Raw genomic sequence first — 16,352 nt, 5'->3', positions numbered from 1 at the left:
GAGGCTTTCAATGTGTTCTCTTGCCTGCTTGTTGAATGAGTCAAAGTTTATGGAAACGACCCGGATGTTTCGTCCGTCTTCGGGCGTTTTAACCCTGATATTTAAAGTCTGTGTGGTTTTCTCGGGCTTCATGGAACATTTTAGTCGAGCTGGAATATTACTGGCATGTTGTACTTACGTCACTTTTAAACTCCTTTACCGTAAAAAGTGTGTTTACCTTTATTTACTCTGTGTGAAAAAACGATCCCAAATGTGATTTGATCAAATCTATCGGCGTTAGATATACTTGATAATGTCGTCTATCACGTTGTTTCTCCAGAAAGTCGTTATTACTGCTCAATCATTTCACAGTTTGCGTTTTTCTCATTTTTCTCCACTTCTGTCTTCTTCATCCCCGTTATTTACGGTAGTAACCGGAAATGACGTTTGATTCCAGGCGCAGCTGAGATGATATAAGGACGTGGTTGTTCCGGGGATAAGGGGATTTGCTGCCTCAAGCCAGGTCCTTTAAGAATAGATTTAATAATGTTTTAAACAGCAGCTGTACATGTTTTTATCCCAATGTGGCTTCAGTGAATAATATAATGAGAGCAGTGTGACTCGGCACTATAACAGCTCCTCCTGCTGCCCAGCTCTCCATCGACTGAAGAAACAATGCAGGCCTAGCTAACATCACCGCTAGCGAGCGGAGGCTAACCGACTAGCGCTGTTCCTGCAGACTGCAGTGGGATTTAAACCTTGGACGAAGACGTTTCGAAGCTGTAGAAACATCCTATCCGGTACGTCACACCTTTATCTGTATTGAATGTTACCTTAAATGACATTTTAATCATCTAACCTAACTTTATTGTTGGAGATAAGCCGCTGATCATCTAACGCCATATTTTCGCAAAGTTAGCTTGTTAGCATAAGCGAGTTGGGTAATGTTGCCTTGTTGATCCTCTGTGGGTGGAGGCCAACAAATTAACTGCTTAACCTATACATGATATTTGAGGGTGAAATGACTACGTTTAAAAACAGTGGCGATCAGAGATGGACTATTTATGATATTAATGGTTCATCGTCAAGCTGTCAGCTCATATGTCTTGTTGCTGCACAGACACTTTCGAAACCCAAATCCACTTTCTTTTTCTCTTACTGGATAAAGCCTTCTCTTGATCTACGATACAAATTCAGGTATATTTGTATCCAATGTTTCACAGAAACACTCACTAAGCTGCTACAAGGCATTACTGACTAAGTGAGCATACGGCCCACATCTTTATCTGCTGACAGGTTTTTTGGTTTTGTATGAATTGACTTATAACAAAAATATCTTAAAATGTTTGTGAATACCTCTTATTTCAGTGACGCCATACCGATATCACCCAAACACATCAACATGCTACTTGGCTTGCTTGTGATAGAACTGTGTCATATGTCCATCAAACTATATCAACTTTTTTTTGGACTTTTTACATGTTTATGATGTTTGTCATTTGGATTCAAGATCAAGTCAGTAATTTAGTGAATCATTCTAGCCGATTACTAAAACCCTGCAATGGATCCTTTCTTAATAACAGTTGTTAATGTTATGCCAGAAAGTCAAATACTACAAATGTAAAAAAAACAAAAACACACCTAGCAAATATTTTAAAAGATGCTATTTATCGGTCAGATGTCAACAAATTGAGCTGTTTCATAACTTCAGTTCCAAGTTGATCACTCGAAATCTTGTTTTGTTGATTTGGATAGAAGAGATTACAGGAAAGTTTGAAGTAAATAGCAGATAACTTGTGAAGATATGTTGTTTTGTTTGAAAACTGACTACAAGATGTTGAGATTAAACTGATTAAAGAAATTGCTGATTGACGTACATCATTGAAATTTACAGACTTCTTCCTCTAAACAGTCATTTTATGATCTGAAGTTTTCTGTTCTGTTGGGAGTGTCAGAGTTTTTTTCTTATTGTGTCTGCTCTTGCTGATTTAAAATTTGGAGATGAGCAGTCCATCAACATTGGCTGTAATATTTTATAATTTAGAAGAATTCTTTTTTTTTGTGTTTGCTGTACCTCCGTCTGATTCTTAGTGATCTCTTTTCAGCCATGAGCTCCCAGCTGCAGGTCTTCTCTCCTCCCTCCATCTCCTCCAGTGCCTTTTGCCGCGTTAAGAAGCTGAAGGTGGAGAGCAATGTTTGGGACGTGTCGACCACCGAAGCTTACAGTTCCATAGCAGGGCAGTCGGCATACGCCTTTACCCCAGCCATGGCTGTGCCACCCTTTGCACCATCCCTGGTCTTCCCCCCTGCTGCACCTGGGTCCAGAGGCCAAGTGGTGGTCCGGGCAGCTGACAGCACCGGTAGTCTTCCCCGTGGATCCAGCCGGCGTGTCACTGAGCAGGCGACGTCTTCTTCTTATACTCATGCCGAGTCGTCATCTGAAACCAGGAGCCACAGGCACGGGCAGAAGAGAAAGGTCGAGGAGGCCAACGAAGGCAGTGGGAGTGGATGTGGCAGTGTGCAAATATTGGAGGAGCTTTCAGCTCCTGCAGCAACTTACTCCACCCGTACTGGTGGGGGAGGAGGGGGCACAGGCCAGTCTATACCCCACTCTGCTCCGACCACAAAAAGCAGCAGCTCCAATGGTGAAGGGGACTATCAGCTTGTGCAGCATGAAATCCTGTGCTCCGTGTCCTGCAGCTATGAAGTGCTGGAGTTTTTAGGAAGAGGCACGTTCGGACAAGTAGCCAAATGCTGGAAGAGGGGTACAAATGAAATTGTGGCTATCAAGATCCTGAAAAACCATCCTTCGTATGCTCGCCAGGGCCAGATAGAGGTAATCAAACATCATTTTTATTATAAGAACACTTGTATCAATCACCCCACTTTGATGCCTTACTTATTAATTCTACAGTGGTTTTTAATTTCACAATGTTGGTTTTGCAGAGAACGTCTGATCTTGCACTCCTGAAGTATAACCAAAGTGTTATTTGGCTACATGTGAGCTGTAGGCCATCGTAGGGCTGGGCAATATATCGAGTTTTTAAGATATATCGATAATATGGATATAGTTTATGTTGCATTAAAATAACGTTATAGAGGTGACAGTTCACCTTTTTGATGACTGACTGTCTGTCTGTCCCTCTTAACCCTGCTCCTCCTCTCTCTCTCTTTTATTGTATTTAAGGAACATTCTTATTTTATAATATTACTTTTTAAATTCATAAACAGGCAGTTTATTTTTCCATGTGTTTTCACTGTTAATAAAATACATATTGATATATATCGAGTATCGCAATTCAGCTAATCAATATCAAGATATGAGTTTTGGTCCATATCGCCCAGTCCTAGGTCATCGTGATGGTCATATTTGTCTCATATTGTCTCGTATTTGTACATTTGAAAAGAGTTGTTGAGGATCATTTTGTTTGTTCTTTATTCTGAATTTTTTTGACTTGTATGACTAAAAGCTGTAATCTAATAGAATTTAAATATGAAAAGTAGTCCCACTCAGTGTTTCCACTACCCTTAATTTGGAGTGGAGCCCAAAAATAGCTGTTGACACAAATGCATACTGACGCGTAGCCTTGATGGTTTGTCTCAGACGCAGCGCCAGGATCTGAACTTTGGCAGAGCGTCTTACCTGAAGAAGTAACAACAGTTTCCTTTTCTAATGCCATATTCTCTTGGCTTCTTTTAAGAATATTTCTCTTGAGACATTTATGACACTGACACGACAAGTAAAGCATGCTGCTCCTTTATAGTGCAAAAATACGATGGGTGGTGTTGACCAATACAAACATGTTTTTCATCACTGGGATTTTACATCGGCTCTTTTTGATGAACTGGGTGGATTATTATTTTGTTTATGTTGATAGTGGGGAGAGAGAGGGAGGTCACGATGGACAACAGCGACTTTTAATTGGAGAGAGCAGCATACTGTCTGTTGTTGAGCTTGTCTTAACAGAAACAGTCTGTTTGTGCTTTGTGTCAGACCAGGCAGGAACTTTCAGCACTACCTCCTGCCTTTTCTTTTATTGTTTCCAGGATTTGTCCGTCTCGATAGGAAATATTTTTCACAGTTATAAAGTCAGACGGTGACTCCCTCAGAAGAAGCAGTGTCAGTTACTGTTGATCAGAACGATGGTTAATGGATTTGAGCTTGCAGAGCGCTTTTCTAGACTAATGACGCTTTTTACACTGCAGGTCACACAAGGTGTACAATATGATAACACGTCTGACCACCACTGCTTGGTTGGAAGAGGAGGTTTCAGATCTGCAGGTCACACTTAACCATTCACACACTGATGCCAGACTAATCCCATTCATACACATTCACACGCCGTCCACTCAGCAATTTTATCTTGCCCAAGAGGACACTTTGACGTGTAGGTGCTGACATTGACGGATCAACATGGATTTATTTTGTATTTTGTTTCTGTTAACTAGGTGGGCATCCTGAACCGACTGAGTGCTGAGAACGCAGATGAGTACAACTTTGTGCGTTCTTACGAATGCTTCCAACACAAAGGTCACACCTGCCTGGTGTTCGAGATGCTGGAGCAGAACCTCTACGACTTTCTCAAGCACAGCAAGTTCAGCCCGCTCCCTCTGCGCCACATCAGACCCATCCTACAGCAGGTTGGCAGAAACTCATTCAATCTTTTTAAATACTTGAATCAAAAAGATACAGCTCATTTATTTTCTAACTATACATATTAAATGCAAAGGTACCTGTTTGTCTCATTTGTCTTATTACAAAGGTCATAATGTTTCTTTGTGTATTTAGGTGGCCACTGCGCTGATGAAACTGAAAAGCCTGGGCTTAATTCATGCAGACCTGAAGCCTGAGAACATCATGCTGGTGGATCCTCTTCGGCAGCCCTACAGGGTGAAGGTCATTGACTTTGGCTCAGCGAGTCATGTGTCTAAAGCTGTTTGCTCCACCTACTTACAGTCCCGCTACTACAGGTTGGTGGAAATAATTACAGCCGTGTTTGAATCTCCTGATAAAAGTGGTGATGATGAGTATACGTTATACAACACAACAGTTTCTTTAGATCGAGTTGTGTAATCTTCTTCTTTTTTTTTTTGCCTTCCAGGGCTCCAGAGATCATTCTGGGTCTGCCATTCTGTGAGGCCATTGACATGTGGTCTTTGGGCTGTGTGATTGCTGAGCTGTTTCTCGGTTGGCCTCTCTACCCTGGAGCCTCCGAGTACGACCAGGTCAGTATGAATGTTCATGTGTTGCACCTGATAGTTAAGGAGGGGTATTATTAGGATTTTATTCATACTGATATTTATCAATACTCTTATTGATACTATTCTTCATGATTGGGTGAAAAACATGACATGAAAGATGTCTGCATTTAAGAGACAAATCTAATGAGAGGATAAGGTTGAGTTAAATACTGTCCAGAGAATTTAACCTTATTCACAGAGCTCACATAAAAGCCAAACATGAACTACATTAGCTGACATTTAAACCACAACAAGAGGAACATTTCTGATTCAAATGACTTTATCTTATGTTGATACACTCTGAAAATATAGTCCATTTTCAATTCACTCCCCAGACTGTCTAAATCATTTTTAGAAATGGTAGCAAACAAAGTCCTGTGGTTTCACCTTGTTTTCACCTTTTAGTTAAGCTATACTCTGTGATGTGTCTCAGTACATCGGAGCTTTTCTTGTCACACAGTTCAACACTGATGTGTTAAAGTGAGGTCATCATTTTACTGAAACAACATGTCAGGGTGCTGGATATTTACTTAAAAATAGGCTTTGAAGGCACATGTGTTCTGGACTTGTCCAAGCATCGCCAACTACTGGCTCAAGTTATTCCAAAGTTTATCTGAGATTTTCCAGAAACATATCAAACCAGACCCAGTTCTTTCAATGTTTGGGGTTGGGTCAGCTGCTATGGAGCTCTCTTTATCAAACAACCAGAAGAATGTGATATGCTTTGTGACGCTGTTAGCAAGAAGAATAATTCTGCTCAACTGGAAACAAAAAAATCCTCCAGTTTATCAAGCTTTAATGAATGATGTAATGAAGCATTTGCAGTTAGAAAAAATAAAATTTACCTTGAGAGGAAAGATAAATTACTCAATATGGCAGCCATTTATAGAATACTATAGCAAAAACAACCCCATGGAAAAATAACAATTTAGTAAAATCCAGAGCACTTGACATCCTCCAAGTTGTATTATTATTAATACAACTTGGAGGATTAATACTAATTTTTTTATCTTATTATTATTTTGGTATTTTGTTTGTTTTTTTTTTGTTTTTTTTTTATCGTATCTTTTTATTTATTTATTATCATTTAGTTTTTTGTGTTGGTTTGAGGTATGAATAAACATGTCTCAGATTTTTTTTAATCTGTATTTGAAAAAGAAAAAACCCAAATAAAGAGAAAAAAAAAAAAAGGCTTTGAAGACAGTTGCATTGGCTGCGGACAGCAGAGCAGACGCAACATGAACTAATGGTGATTTAATCCTGAAGCCTGATGTTAGTCGAGTACCAACCCTCTGGTTTATCACTGAAGTTCATGAACAGCCTCTCTCTTTTAATAGTGACAAACAGAGTGACACCTGATCGTCCACATGTTGAAGAGACACCGGTTGGGCCCCTGTATTATTAAGAGCAGAAAATCATCCTTTATTCATTTTAACTGACAGGTGTGATGTATTCAGTTAGTCTACTGATATATTCATTCATCAAGCCAATACACATCTACCTGGTGGATCTGCAAAGCTTCTTGATGCCCACTGTGCACGCATATCTTAGCTGTCATTGGTGCTCTACTCATTCCTACTTTGAATGGGATGAAAACTCACAGTTCCTCTGAAGGCCTTTCTGAGGGATGGGATCTTGGCTTTAAGTTGTTAGTTGGTTGAAGGTCTTTAAAAAGTCACCTCAAATAGAGCTTTGCTAGTGTTGGTATCTGCCAGGAGATATGAAAGTGGAGCAGGAAAACTAAATTAAAATTGTGAGTCTAATAGATTTTTTTATTTGGGTCAGATCCGTTGCACTCACTGTTTTTGTCTCCCTCTGATTTTAAAACTAGAATGTATTTTGTCCCATTCCAGATCCGTTACATTTCTCAAACTCAAGGCCTACCTGCAGAGTACTTGCTGAGCGCCGGCACCAAGACGAGTCGTTTTTTCAATCGGGGTCCTGACTCTAGCTACCCACTCTGGAGACTTAAGGTAAATATAGCTTAATGCTAATTTTAATGAAATGTCACTGATAACAAGGACCTAAAGAATTACAAGGAATATAAGTTCGTAGAGAATTGTAAATGATGCTTTTTTTATTTAATTGATTGGACAGTGGGTATAGTAGGCCGCTAGCTGAGAAGACTAGGGCATGACATAACCGCTAGGCCATCTGCGCCCTGACACCCTCTAGATTTGAATGATTTTGCTTAGTACCCATGTCACTGCATGTTTATAAAATATGTTGGCGCAAAATGATAAACATAAATGGTTTCCATTTTCCAGACTCCTTCAGAGCATGAAATGGAGATGGGGATCAAGTCCAAGGAGGCCAGGAAGTACATCTTCAACTGTCTGGATGATATGATGCAGGTAGAAGGCGACCTCTCACACAACAGATTTCTTGTGCTTCACCTGCTTGTTTTGACTCTGTGAATGAGAAGCTCACCTGCTTGATGCATTTGGGTGTTCTTCTGTCTCTTCCAGGTCAACCTGTCTTCCCATCTGGAGGGGACGGACATGTTGGCCGAGAAAGCGGACAGACGAGAGTTTATCGACCTCTTGAAGCGAATGCTGCGCCTCGATGCCGACAAAAGGATCACACCAACAAAAACTCTGGGTCATCCATTTGTCACGATGAGCCACCTCATGGATTATCCCCACAGCTCTCAGTAAGTGTTATATGAAGACCTTTTTTTTTGGCACAGCTGAAAACATATTTTGATTTAGATTCTTATAGTGATGGTTAAAAAACGCTCTTATCCTCTCCAGTGTGAAGTCCTGCTTTCAGAACATGGAGATCTGCAAGCGCCGGAGTTCCTACGATAGTAATAAATCGCTGTACTCCACTAACGCAGTCCCCAGCGCTGCAGCTGGAAACCTCACTGTAACCTTCAGTAGCCAACTCAACCAGCATAACCAGGTCTGAGTTGTATCTTCACCTTGAATACTTACACACCTTTATAAAACCACTGAGTCCTCATGTGTTAATGTGTTGCGTTTCAAAATATTTTCACAGGTGCCTTCTGCCGGAGGAGCGGTGCCTTTACTAAACTACCAGCCAGCTCTGTATCAGCAGGCGACCATCAACATTCCTGGGCTGACTCAACAGAGTGTCCCGATCCCAACGCGTCCTGCTGGGCTGTGTAGTCAGACAGAACCTTTCCAGCAGACTCTCATTGTCTGCCCACCCTCCACTATTCAAGGTAAACCATCAAGTTACTTTCATATGGGGAAGAAAAAAAACAGGGGGTTATGGTACTTGATGTGCATTAAAGTACATTAATTCCCTTTGTGTTGTGTATTTTATCAGGGCTACAGCCATCTAGTAAGAGTTCCAGTTTCCCTGTGAGGATGGAGAACTCTGTTCCAATAGTACCTCAGAACCAGTCTGCCCAGTCTCTGCAGATCCAGCCAAGTATGCTCACACAGGTAAGAGTTTGTATCTAAAGTACAGATGTCTGTGAGGGATTGTTTCTGTGCACGTGGTTAATAAAAGATGCATTAATGACAATTTTTACAGTCTTTCTGGGGACCTGGTCTCTGGAATGCTTCCCTTTATAGATGGACAAAGAAGTAAGGCATGTATGTCAGAGAGGTAGTATCCATATAGACGGATGGAAAGTAGCACAGCTGAATGATAACTAGGTTGACCTGCTTCATACGTACAAGTGGAGTTGGAGGTCAGTTTACATGTGGTAACGGGTTTCACAGGATGAGCACATCTTTCAATCATCTGAATGATGTCATGCCATCAGTACCCAGCGGAGAGCAGTGCCGTTCAGGTTTGCTTTCAAAATGTTTCCATATTGGGCTTCTTCTTTCATGCCCTCTCTCTCTCTCTCTGCTGCCAGTGGAGCAAACGTTTAGTGAGAACCAGGTTTTGAACATCATCTTCAGTAAAGGTATTTCTTCCAGTAGAGACGTTCAATTCAAATACATATATTCAAGTTGCCTGTGAACTGATGTGGTAAAGTCCATGCTGTTTTTTGTTGTTTCGTGTTTCTGCTGATTGCGTCTTGCCTCGGATCTGCTTCCAGGACTGATTGGACGGCCACTCAGTGCCAGGCCTCTCTTATCCCCATCTCCTTTCTGGGATGGAGGCCAGATGTTTAATGCAGGAGATTTATCTGGCTTAAAAAAAAAGCTAGATTATTACTGTTTGGTCAAAGTGAGGAGTAATTGGCGCATACAGCAGAGGTCAGGTGTCCAGATGGCCGGTGGTGTGCAACTGGTTTGATCCGCTCTGTCCCTTTTTTTTTTTTTTTTTTTTTTTTTTTTTTTTTGTCTAAACCAGATACAGCTCTGAAGGACAATACTCGCACCCTAACCCCACCCTCCCCTATCCTCCCTCCCTCCTGCAGGGTTCCTGCACACCCCTGATGGTTGCCACCCTGCACCCCCCCTCAGCAGGCATAGCCCCCCAGTACTCTCTGCCCCTCGGGCTGGGGCCCGGGGTGGGTCGGCCCACCCTCCTGGAGCACACAGCCGCAGTGCTGGTAAAGCAAGATGACCTCCATGAAGAACGACATGCACACTCCCTCTACCACTAACAATCTCATCTCTCTGCTGTCCCAATCTCCATTTTTTCTTACATTTTTGTTTGCAATTTATCCTCTGCCTCTTTTTTTCCTTATGCCTCATCTTCCTTCTTTTTGCTTTTTTTTTTTTTTTTTATCCCTAATTTTGCAAGACAATCAGTTTTTAAGTCTGGTTAAACCATTGTCATTCTTGATATCCACTTTTTTAATTCCCTTTTTTTAATTAACATTTGATCCAAATTTGCATCTCTTTCCATTCCGAAGAACCACCCTCCCCCACCAGCCACACTCTACCATCCCCTCCCCCACAGTCTCTCCCCATAGGTTATGCTGAGGGCATGGAGCGCATGTGTTGCTGAGTTGGTCTGCGCTTTGCTTGAAGCTTCTCTTGTCCTGTCTTTCCTTGGTTTCAGCAAAAGGAGATTGCAGCTACAAAAACACTAAAACAGCCTGACTCTCTGACACACATCTTTTTGTTTCAGCTCCAGAACATGTGGCATGCCTTTCCCCTCAAAGACGGCTTATCAGCTAGTTGTCTGGCCTCAGTGAACTAAACATATTTTTTTTCTTTCCTCAGTGTTTCTTCTTTAACAGGCCCCATGGTTCTGTGTTTACTTCTTCGTCTTTACACCTGATCTGACTGTTCAGTGCTTCATTGTTTGTGCTTTGCATGATTTCATCTTGTGCATTTGTTGCAGGGCAATGCTATCATAAGGGAATGGCTTGGGAAAAGTTGCCCGCTTTATTTAGTTTTGTGCTTTAGAACAGATTGGCCACTTGGTTTGCCTTTTTGTCTTTGGATTTATTTCTCAGCATTCATGCTCAGTTTGTCTGGACTGTTGCAGAAGTCAAACAATTACTGTTGTTTTCACTGATATACCTTGACCCTGTTTTTTAAAATTTATTTGTTCCTCAGCAGGCCTGGCCCACTGGCACCCAACAGATCCTCATCCCATCGTCATGGCAGCAGGTTCCGGGCGTGGCCATCCACAGCTCTGCCCACCAGACCACTGTACCTGAATCACCGCTGGAAACACTTGATGCTTCCACTCAGCAGGGACACAGCTGGAGGTGGGACATCAACCACTTTTTAATCCAGTCTGTTTGCAGTTAAAAGTTTTAAATCGATTTATATATATCTTTATCTTTGTATATCTTCTTACCTCAATCAATCTCATTTTAGCAGTTATGACCACTCTGTCATTATATTATGATAACAATTATCCCAATTTTTGCAATTATTTTCAATTAGAAACAATTTCAATTGTATATCCAGTAAAAAAGTTTTTTAAATTGAGTATACCCGATGTAGTGTGATTAAAGTGTGCTTTCTTTCATATACTGTGTACCATGTTCTTGTTTTTCAAAAAGGCATCGACCCTCTAACTTGTTTGCCCTGCATCTTTGCCCCTTACAGGAGCACAACCCAAGGCAAGAGCCAGCAGGAGAGGAAGAAAGTGAAAGCCAGACGTGGAGAGAACAGAACCAGGTCGGTCCTGCAGCTTTTTATCTCTGTGTCATGTCTTTAATTTAAAGCCTTTAGCAGCAATTTTTTCAAATATCAACGTAGAGGACAATTCTTCCACTCCCAATGTTCTGTCTCTAGGCTGACTGACTGTTCATTCTGTCAATTAGTTTAAAAAATACTTTTTACGACATAATTTATATATTCTGTTTATTCTGAGATATCAGAGTTGAAATCACTTTTTGCTCTGAGAAGCAAACTGAATTATTATTTTTTCTGTATAGGGGTATGTCCACTGCATCACTACTCGTGACCCCAGCCAGCTCTAACGCCATAATGTCCCAACCAATCATCATATCTGACACACCCAGCCCGGCGGTCAGCATCATCACTATTCACAGCGACACTGACACGGAGGATGAGCGGAAGTTCCATCCTGCCAGGTGAAAACCAGATACGACTCTGCACTGTTTGATGCTAGTTAAAGAAGCATCTTGAATCGTTGCAGTTTGCTTCACTAACATGTTTAAAAATGGGTTTTTGATGAAGTAACTTATCTTTTTTTTTTTTAACACAGCGTTGGACTGGGCCAGCGGACTAACGTCATCAGCTGTGTGACTGTACATGACTCGGACTCTTCCACAGCCAGTCCCCTGACTCCTCTGCCGCGTCTTCTGAACCCAGCTGGCACCGGGTCATCCCGCCAGGCCAAGTCTCTGGCAGTGGTGGCCCCTTCAGTCAAAAACCAGGGCACCAGAGCACTTTCACGTGGACGCCTAGACACTGGTGAGAGTCGATTCTCGACTTCTGTCTGTATAAGTAATTCATTTGAGTTTGATTTAAAAATACTTAACACTGTTTGAATTGACAGTGAACTACATGAAGCCTAAAAGGTCCTCCAACAGACAGCCGTGCAGCTCAGGCGAGAGCATGGAGCGTCATGGACTGGTTCCAAGCCAGTCACACCCCTTAAACCTCAGCCAGGTGAGCCTTTTTCTTTCCATGTGTCACTTGGAAAGAGTCGTTAGTTCTGAGGATTTAAAATTGATTTTGGCACAGTAACAGAAATTCCTCCATTAGACATACAAAAGGAGGTTGTGATGGAGGCCTGATTATGTAACTGCGACATGGGAAGGGCTGTAAAACGCTTACGGTAATTAAAAATTCCCACCAAGCTGAATCACATTACTTTGAAGAACAGTTAATATATCTGACGAATGAATGCGAGCAATAGTTGGGAGGAGCAACAAGGGAAAAGTTACTGTAGCCAAACTGCGTCTTCACTGGAAACTGAAGATGCATTTTTTTTTTTTTTACATTATGTAGAGAGGAACAGGCTCTAAAAGATATGAACAAATAAATGATTGCCTTGTAGGACACTCAAGCATGACTCTATGTACCCTTTAACACACACAAAGCTTTTCAGCAGGGTTCTTGTCAAAGATAATAATTCTAGTAGTTGACTGGTTCAGAATCAAGCTGGTGTAAATTGAGTCCCAAGTGCTCTCTGCTGGACAAACATTGTCATGGCTGATGCATTACCTCATGACCCAAAGCAAACCTTTTTTTAAATTTATCTGCACCTGCAAACCTTCATGCCAAATATCTGTTTTTTCAGAGAGGTTACTAAATGGAGAGTTTTTAAACTACAGGGTAATGAGATAATTTAAAGGAAAGAAAGGAAACGTTTGTCACATATTGACTAAAATCATGTCAACACACTAACTTATTTCTGACAGTAGAATGTATCACTTTTTTTGGTCTGGGTGCAAGGGGTGGTTTCAGCTTTTCTTGTAAAGATGGATCAAGACTTGGAGTGTTTATGCTGTTTTGAAATTACGCTGAATGTTTTTTTCTCGTTTAGGTTCAGCCTGTGGTTTCTTCATCTCAGGAGCGCTCTCACAGTGACTCCTCTTTGCGTCGCCAGCCGACGTTCCCCCCGGCCGTCTCCGCCTCTCTCTACAACTTCCCGGACGTGTCGGCCCTGGCCTCCGCCGCAGCCCCAGGCCCCAGCCTTTACAACTACCCTGCCTCCACTGCCCTCTCCTCAGCCTCTCAGGCCATGGAGCAGCTGCTGGGCCGTGGTCACGGCAGTCACGGCCACTCCCCCTCTGCCTATGCAGCAACATACACCTCATCCTCCTCCTCCAGGAGGGACTCGGCCAGTCGGAAGGACACCGTCAGCAGTCTGCTGCACGGCCTCCCCGCAGCCTACCAGCACCAGTTTGCCACTGGGTCTCCCTACATTAGTGTGACGCCGCGGGCAGAGGCTTACAGTACCTACCAGCTCAGCCCCCGGCGCCTCACCCAGTACCCGTACCTATAGGGAGTAGAACAAAGAGAAGAAGGAAAAAAAAAACGACTTCCCCTCGTACCATCCCAGAGGGAGATTTAAACTTTAAGTAGAATAACTGTCAGTCACTTATTTGTTTGCTGCTTTAGGCTCTAAGGCTGCATCTCACCTCAAACTTAATCACATGCTCATCTAAACTGTTTTTAGTGATTTTTAAATGTTCTTTGATCTTATTTGATATCTAACAGTTATTTTCCTAAGAATGTTGTTTAGAGGCCACATTTTATCCCCATCTTACCCAGATGTACAATTAAGGCATTGTGGTAGTTGTATTTTTCTCCTGTTGATCCTGAGGTTTTTAATGGAGAGAGATTATCCTCCTGACACTATCAGGCGGGATTTTAGACACTTCACTCACAATGCTAGAGAAGGTAGCTTTTCACGAGTCTTGTTACAAAGTTTCACACTAATCCAATGAGGCCCGTGTTTTTTTATTTTTTTTAGCTATCATTATAATAACTGTACCTTAGCACCAATTATGTTTACTCACAGATATGTCTTTTACTATGTTTAAATTATGTTTGGTCAGCATGAGGTAGGAGGAAGAAGGCCAATGAAGACGAGGAAGAGAGAAGTGGTTGGCTATGTGTTAATTTAAGTGCACATGTGATAGTGTGTTGATGTAGTGACGATGTTTAGGCAGCATTCATCATGTCCTTATGCAATAGAAACGTTCTTCGAAACTGCATCAACTGAATGCTGAATGTATTTATGAAGTACCAAGGAGTGGCATCACTTTCCTGATGAGTGGCATAAAAGCTTTTGTTTGAAAATGTTTAAAAAAAAAAAAAAAAAAAAACTTCACGCCTGCATTTTCTCCTTTAAATATATGAAAACAAGTGGATTGAAAAGTATCCTTTATGTGTGAATCCCGACTATGTAGGACCTGCTAATCATTATAATGAATTAATGGACATTTTAAAAGTTTTATATGGAGGAAAACAGATTTCTTTTTTTGTTATCCCAAAGACGATGTGGAAATACCCCGTAGGATTTGTATCACTGCTATACGATGTAATGAAAACAGGTGAATGCAACATTGGAGCACACAAGCGTCTGATGAAGATTAAAGGTCTACGGAGAGATTACTTTAGCAGTGATGTCTCGTCCAATAAATCAAGCTTATACCCAATTAAATACACTGTGGACACAACAGACCCTCACTGTTTCCTGCCACCGTCTTTGAGTGTAAAGAGGTGAATCTCTGGCTGGTTTCTGTGGGTTTCATTCATTTAATCCTTCCCTGTTGTGTTTGAATCCGTTTTGTGTTGTAATGTCTTTCTATTTAACTGTATTTCATCTTAACATAGTATAGTTAAGAGGCTATTTGGTAGAACTAATTCAGGGAAAAAGGTTTCAACTCAATTAATCCGTTGTCACTGTTTTCAATAAAATAACCACAAACTCATGGTTTGTTATTCCTTCTCTGTAATATGACGTCCTCTTGTGGTTGTCATACAAACCTGCTGAGGAGACACTGACGTCAGCAGTGCACAATGTTCCTCAAGTTATCGGTTTCCAGCGGCCGCTTGTTTGTGCAGTGGCTGAAACAGTAAAGACAATAAAACTGCAGACGAGCAGCAGTTCAGGCCTTTTCTGGTGAGTATAAACAGACAATCAGCTCATTGTGTCACTGCACAAACACAACTAAGCACTAAGAAAGAAATTAACTCAGGACACGTGAGAGGGTGTGTTTTAAATGCTAGTAAAAAAGTGTTTTATGTAGACAAAAACATCTACTGAATAAACAACAGCTTTTAAAAAAGCTCACATGCTCGTGGTACATTTTCATCAAATACATTTGTAAATAAAGGAAATGGTATGAATTCAAGGGTGGGGGGGATTATGAATTGTATAAAAATGGAAGAATAAACTATAAGGACGTGCACTGACATTTGGAACTGGGATATAAATAGATAAATATAGATAGATGTGCGAAATTTCAGTTTTGTGAACATCTTCCATCACTTCCAGTGTTTAACCCTATAAAACCATTTGTATCATATTTGCTACGCAAGTTTCTGAGACCTCTGTCTTATCAACATGATGAAAACTTTCCTTTAAAACCTGTTGTATATGACCTGATACATGTATTCTGCCCCCTAGAGGATTTGCATTCTACTCAAAAATGGTCACCATCATGCTAGCATCCACACACTTTCAGCAGGAAATTCTTTGCTAATTTTCAAGAAGTTACAGGAAGAATAACATTTATATTGTTACTCATTCTTTAATATGAGTATATGTTGTATTAAAACAATGCATCATTACTTAATAATTCATTCTTCATATTACAGTTAAATCGTGTTAAAAATGTGTGTATCACATTTGATACTGCAGGTATATAAGGTGCTTTATCCTTGAACGGTCATTTTACATTTTTGTAATGTAATCTACATCATGCCTACCACTATATACAAGCACACACTATTTTGATGATTTAATAAATCTAATTAATGACTGAAATGCCATTTTAAAATACATTTTGGGTATTTTCACAATAACAATTCCTCTGAAATCATAATCGCTATGCTATATTGACCAATTTGTTATGTGTGTATTTTTAGATGTCAGAAAGAATAGAGGAAGAAGTGAGAAAACAAACGTACATTACAAATGTCATCAACATGATAATGGATGGCAATTCAAGTGACATAGAGCAGTTAGTGGAAGATGATGAGGAGGATGAGGAAGAATGGACTCCTCAGGCCATGCATGATGATGGAAGTTCAGATAGCAGTGATGAGGAAGACTATCAAGATGAAAGTGTAGCCCAGACAAGCACAGAAGTT

The 16,352-nt window shown here is 41.0% G+C and overlaps 1 protein-coding gene across 4 annotated transcripts; it reads left to right on the top strand.

Annotated features, from left to right (window-relative positions):
- Positions 1 to 437: 437 nt before the first annotated feature.
- hipk1b (homeodomain interacting protein kinase 1b) lies at positions 438 to 14,969 on the top strand. Of its 4 annotated transcripts, none has more exons than XM_020634308.3 (18): positions 438 to 779; positions 2,085 to 2,815; positions 4,429 to 4,620; positions 4,769 to 4,950; positions 5,082 to 5,205; positions 7,074 to 7,193; positions 7,488 to 7,574; positions 7,689 to 7,873; positions 7,974 to 8,124; positions 8,221 to 8,407; positions 8,515 to 8,633; positions 9,566 to 9,700; positions 10,662 to 10,813; positions 11,160 to 11,231; positions 11,492 to 11,650; positions 11,785 to 11,993; positions 12,079 to 12,191; positions 13,072 to 14,969. In XM_020634308.3, the coding sequence occupies exons 2-18, from the start codon at positions 2,087 to 2,089 to the stop codon at positions 13,531 to 13,533; spliced, it is 3,378 nt and encodes a 1,125-aa protein (XP_020489964.1). In that variant the 5' UTR covers positions 438 to 779; positions 2,085 to 2,086; the 3' UTR covers positions 13,534 to 14,969. The 4 variants fall into 4 exon arrangements, with proteins under 4 accessions (XP_020489964.1, XP_020489962.1, XP_020489966.1 ...); XM_020634306.3 differs by having other exon boundaries at positions 10,659 to 10,813; XM_020634310.3 differs by lacking the exon at positions 9,566 to 9,700.
- The last annotated feature ends 1,383 nt before the right edge of the window (positions 14,970 to 16,352 follow it).

This window comes from Labrus bergylta, chromosome 5, assembly GCF_963930695.1.
Source record: "Labrus bergylta chromosome 5, fLabBer1.1, whole genome shotgun sequence".
NCBI classification, from domain to species: Eukaryota; Metazoa; Chordata; class Actinopteri; order Labriformes; family Labridae; genus Labrus; species Labrus bergylta.
This window is presented reverse-complemented; position numbering and strand designations above follow the sequence as displayed.

Bases quoted from the DNA above. Each gene is read 5' to 3' on its own strand.
- hipk1b (XM_020634306.3), top strand. From the start codon at position 2,087: ATGAGCTCCCAGCTGCAGGTCTTCTCTCCTCCCTCCATCTCCTCCAGT. The intron at 7,194-7,487 runs GTAAATATAGCT...TCCATTTTCCAG, and splicing joins ACCCACTCTGGAGACTTAAG to ACTCCTTCAGAGCATGAAAT. The intron at 9,701-10,658 runs GTAAAGCAAGAT...TTTGTTCCTCAG, and splicing joins AGCACACAGCCGCAGTGCTG to CAGGCCTGGCCCACTGGCAC.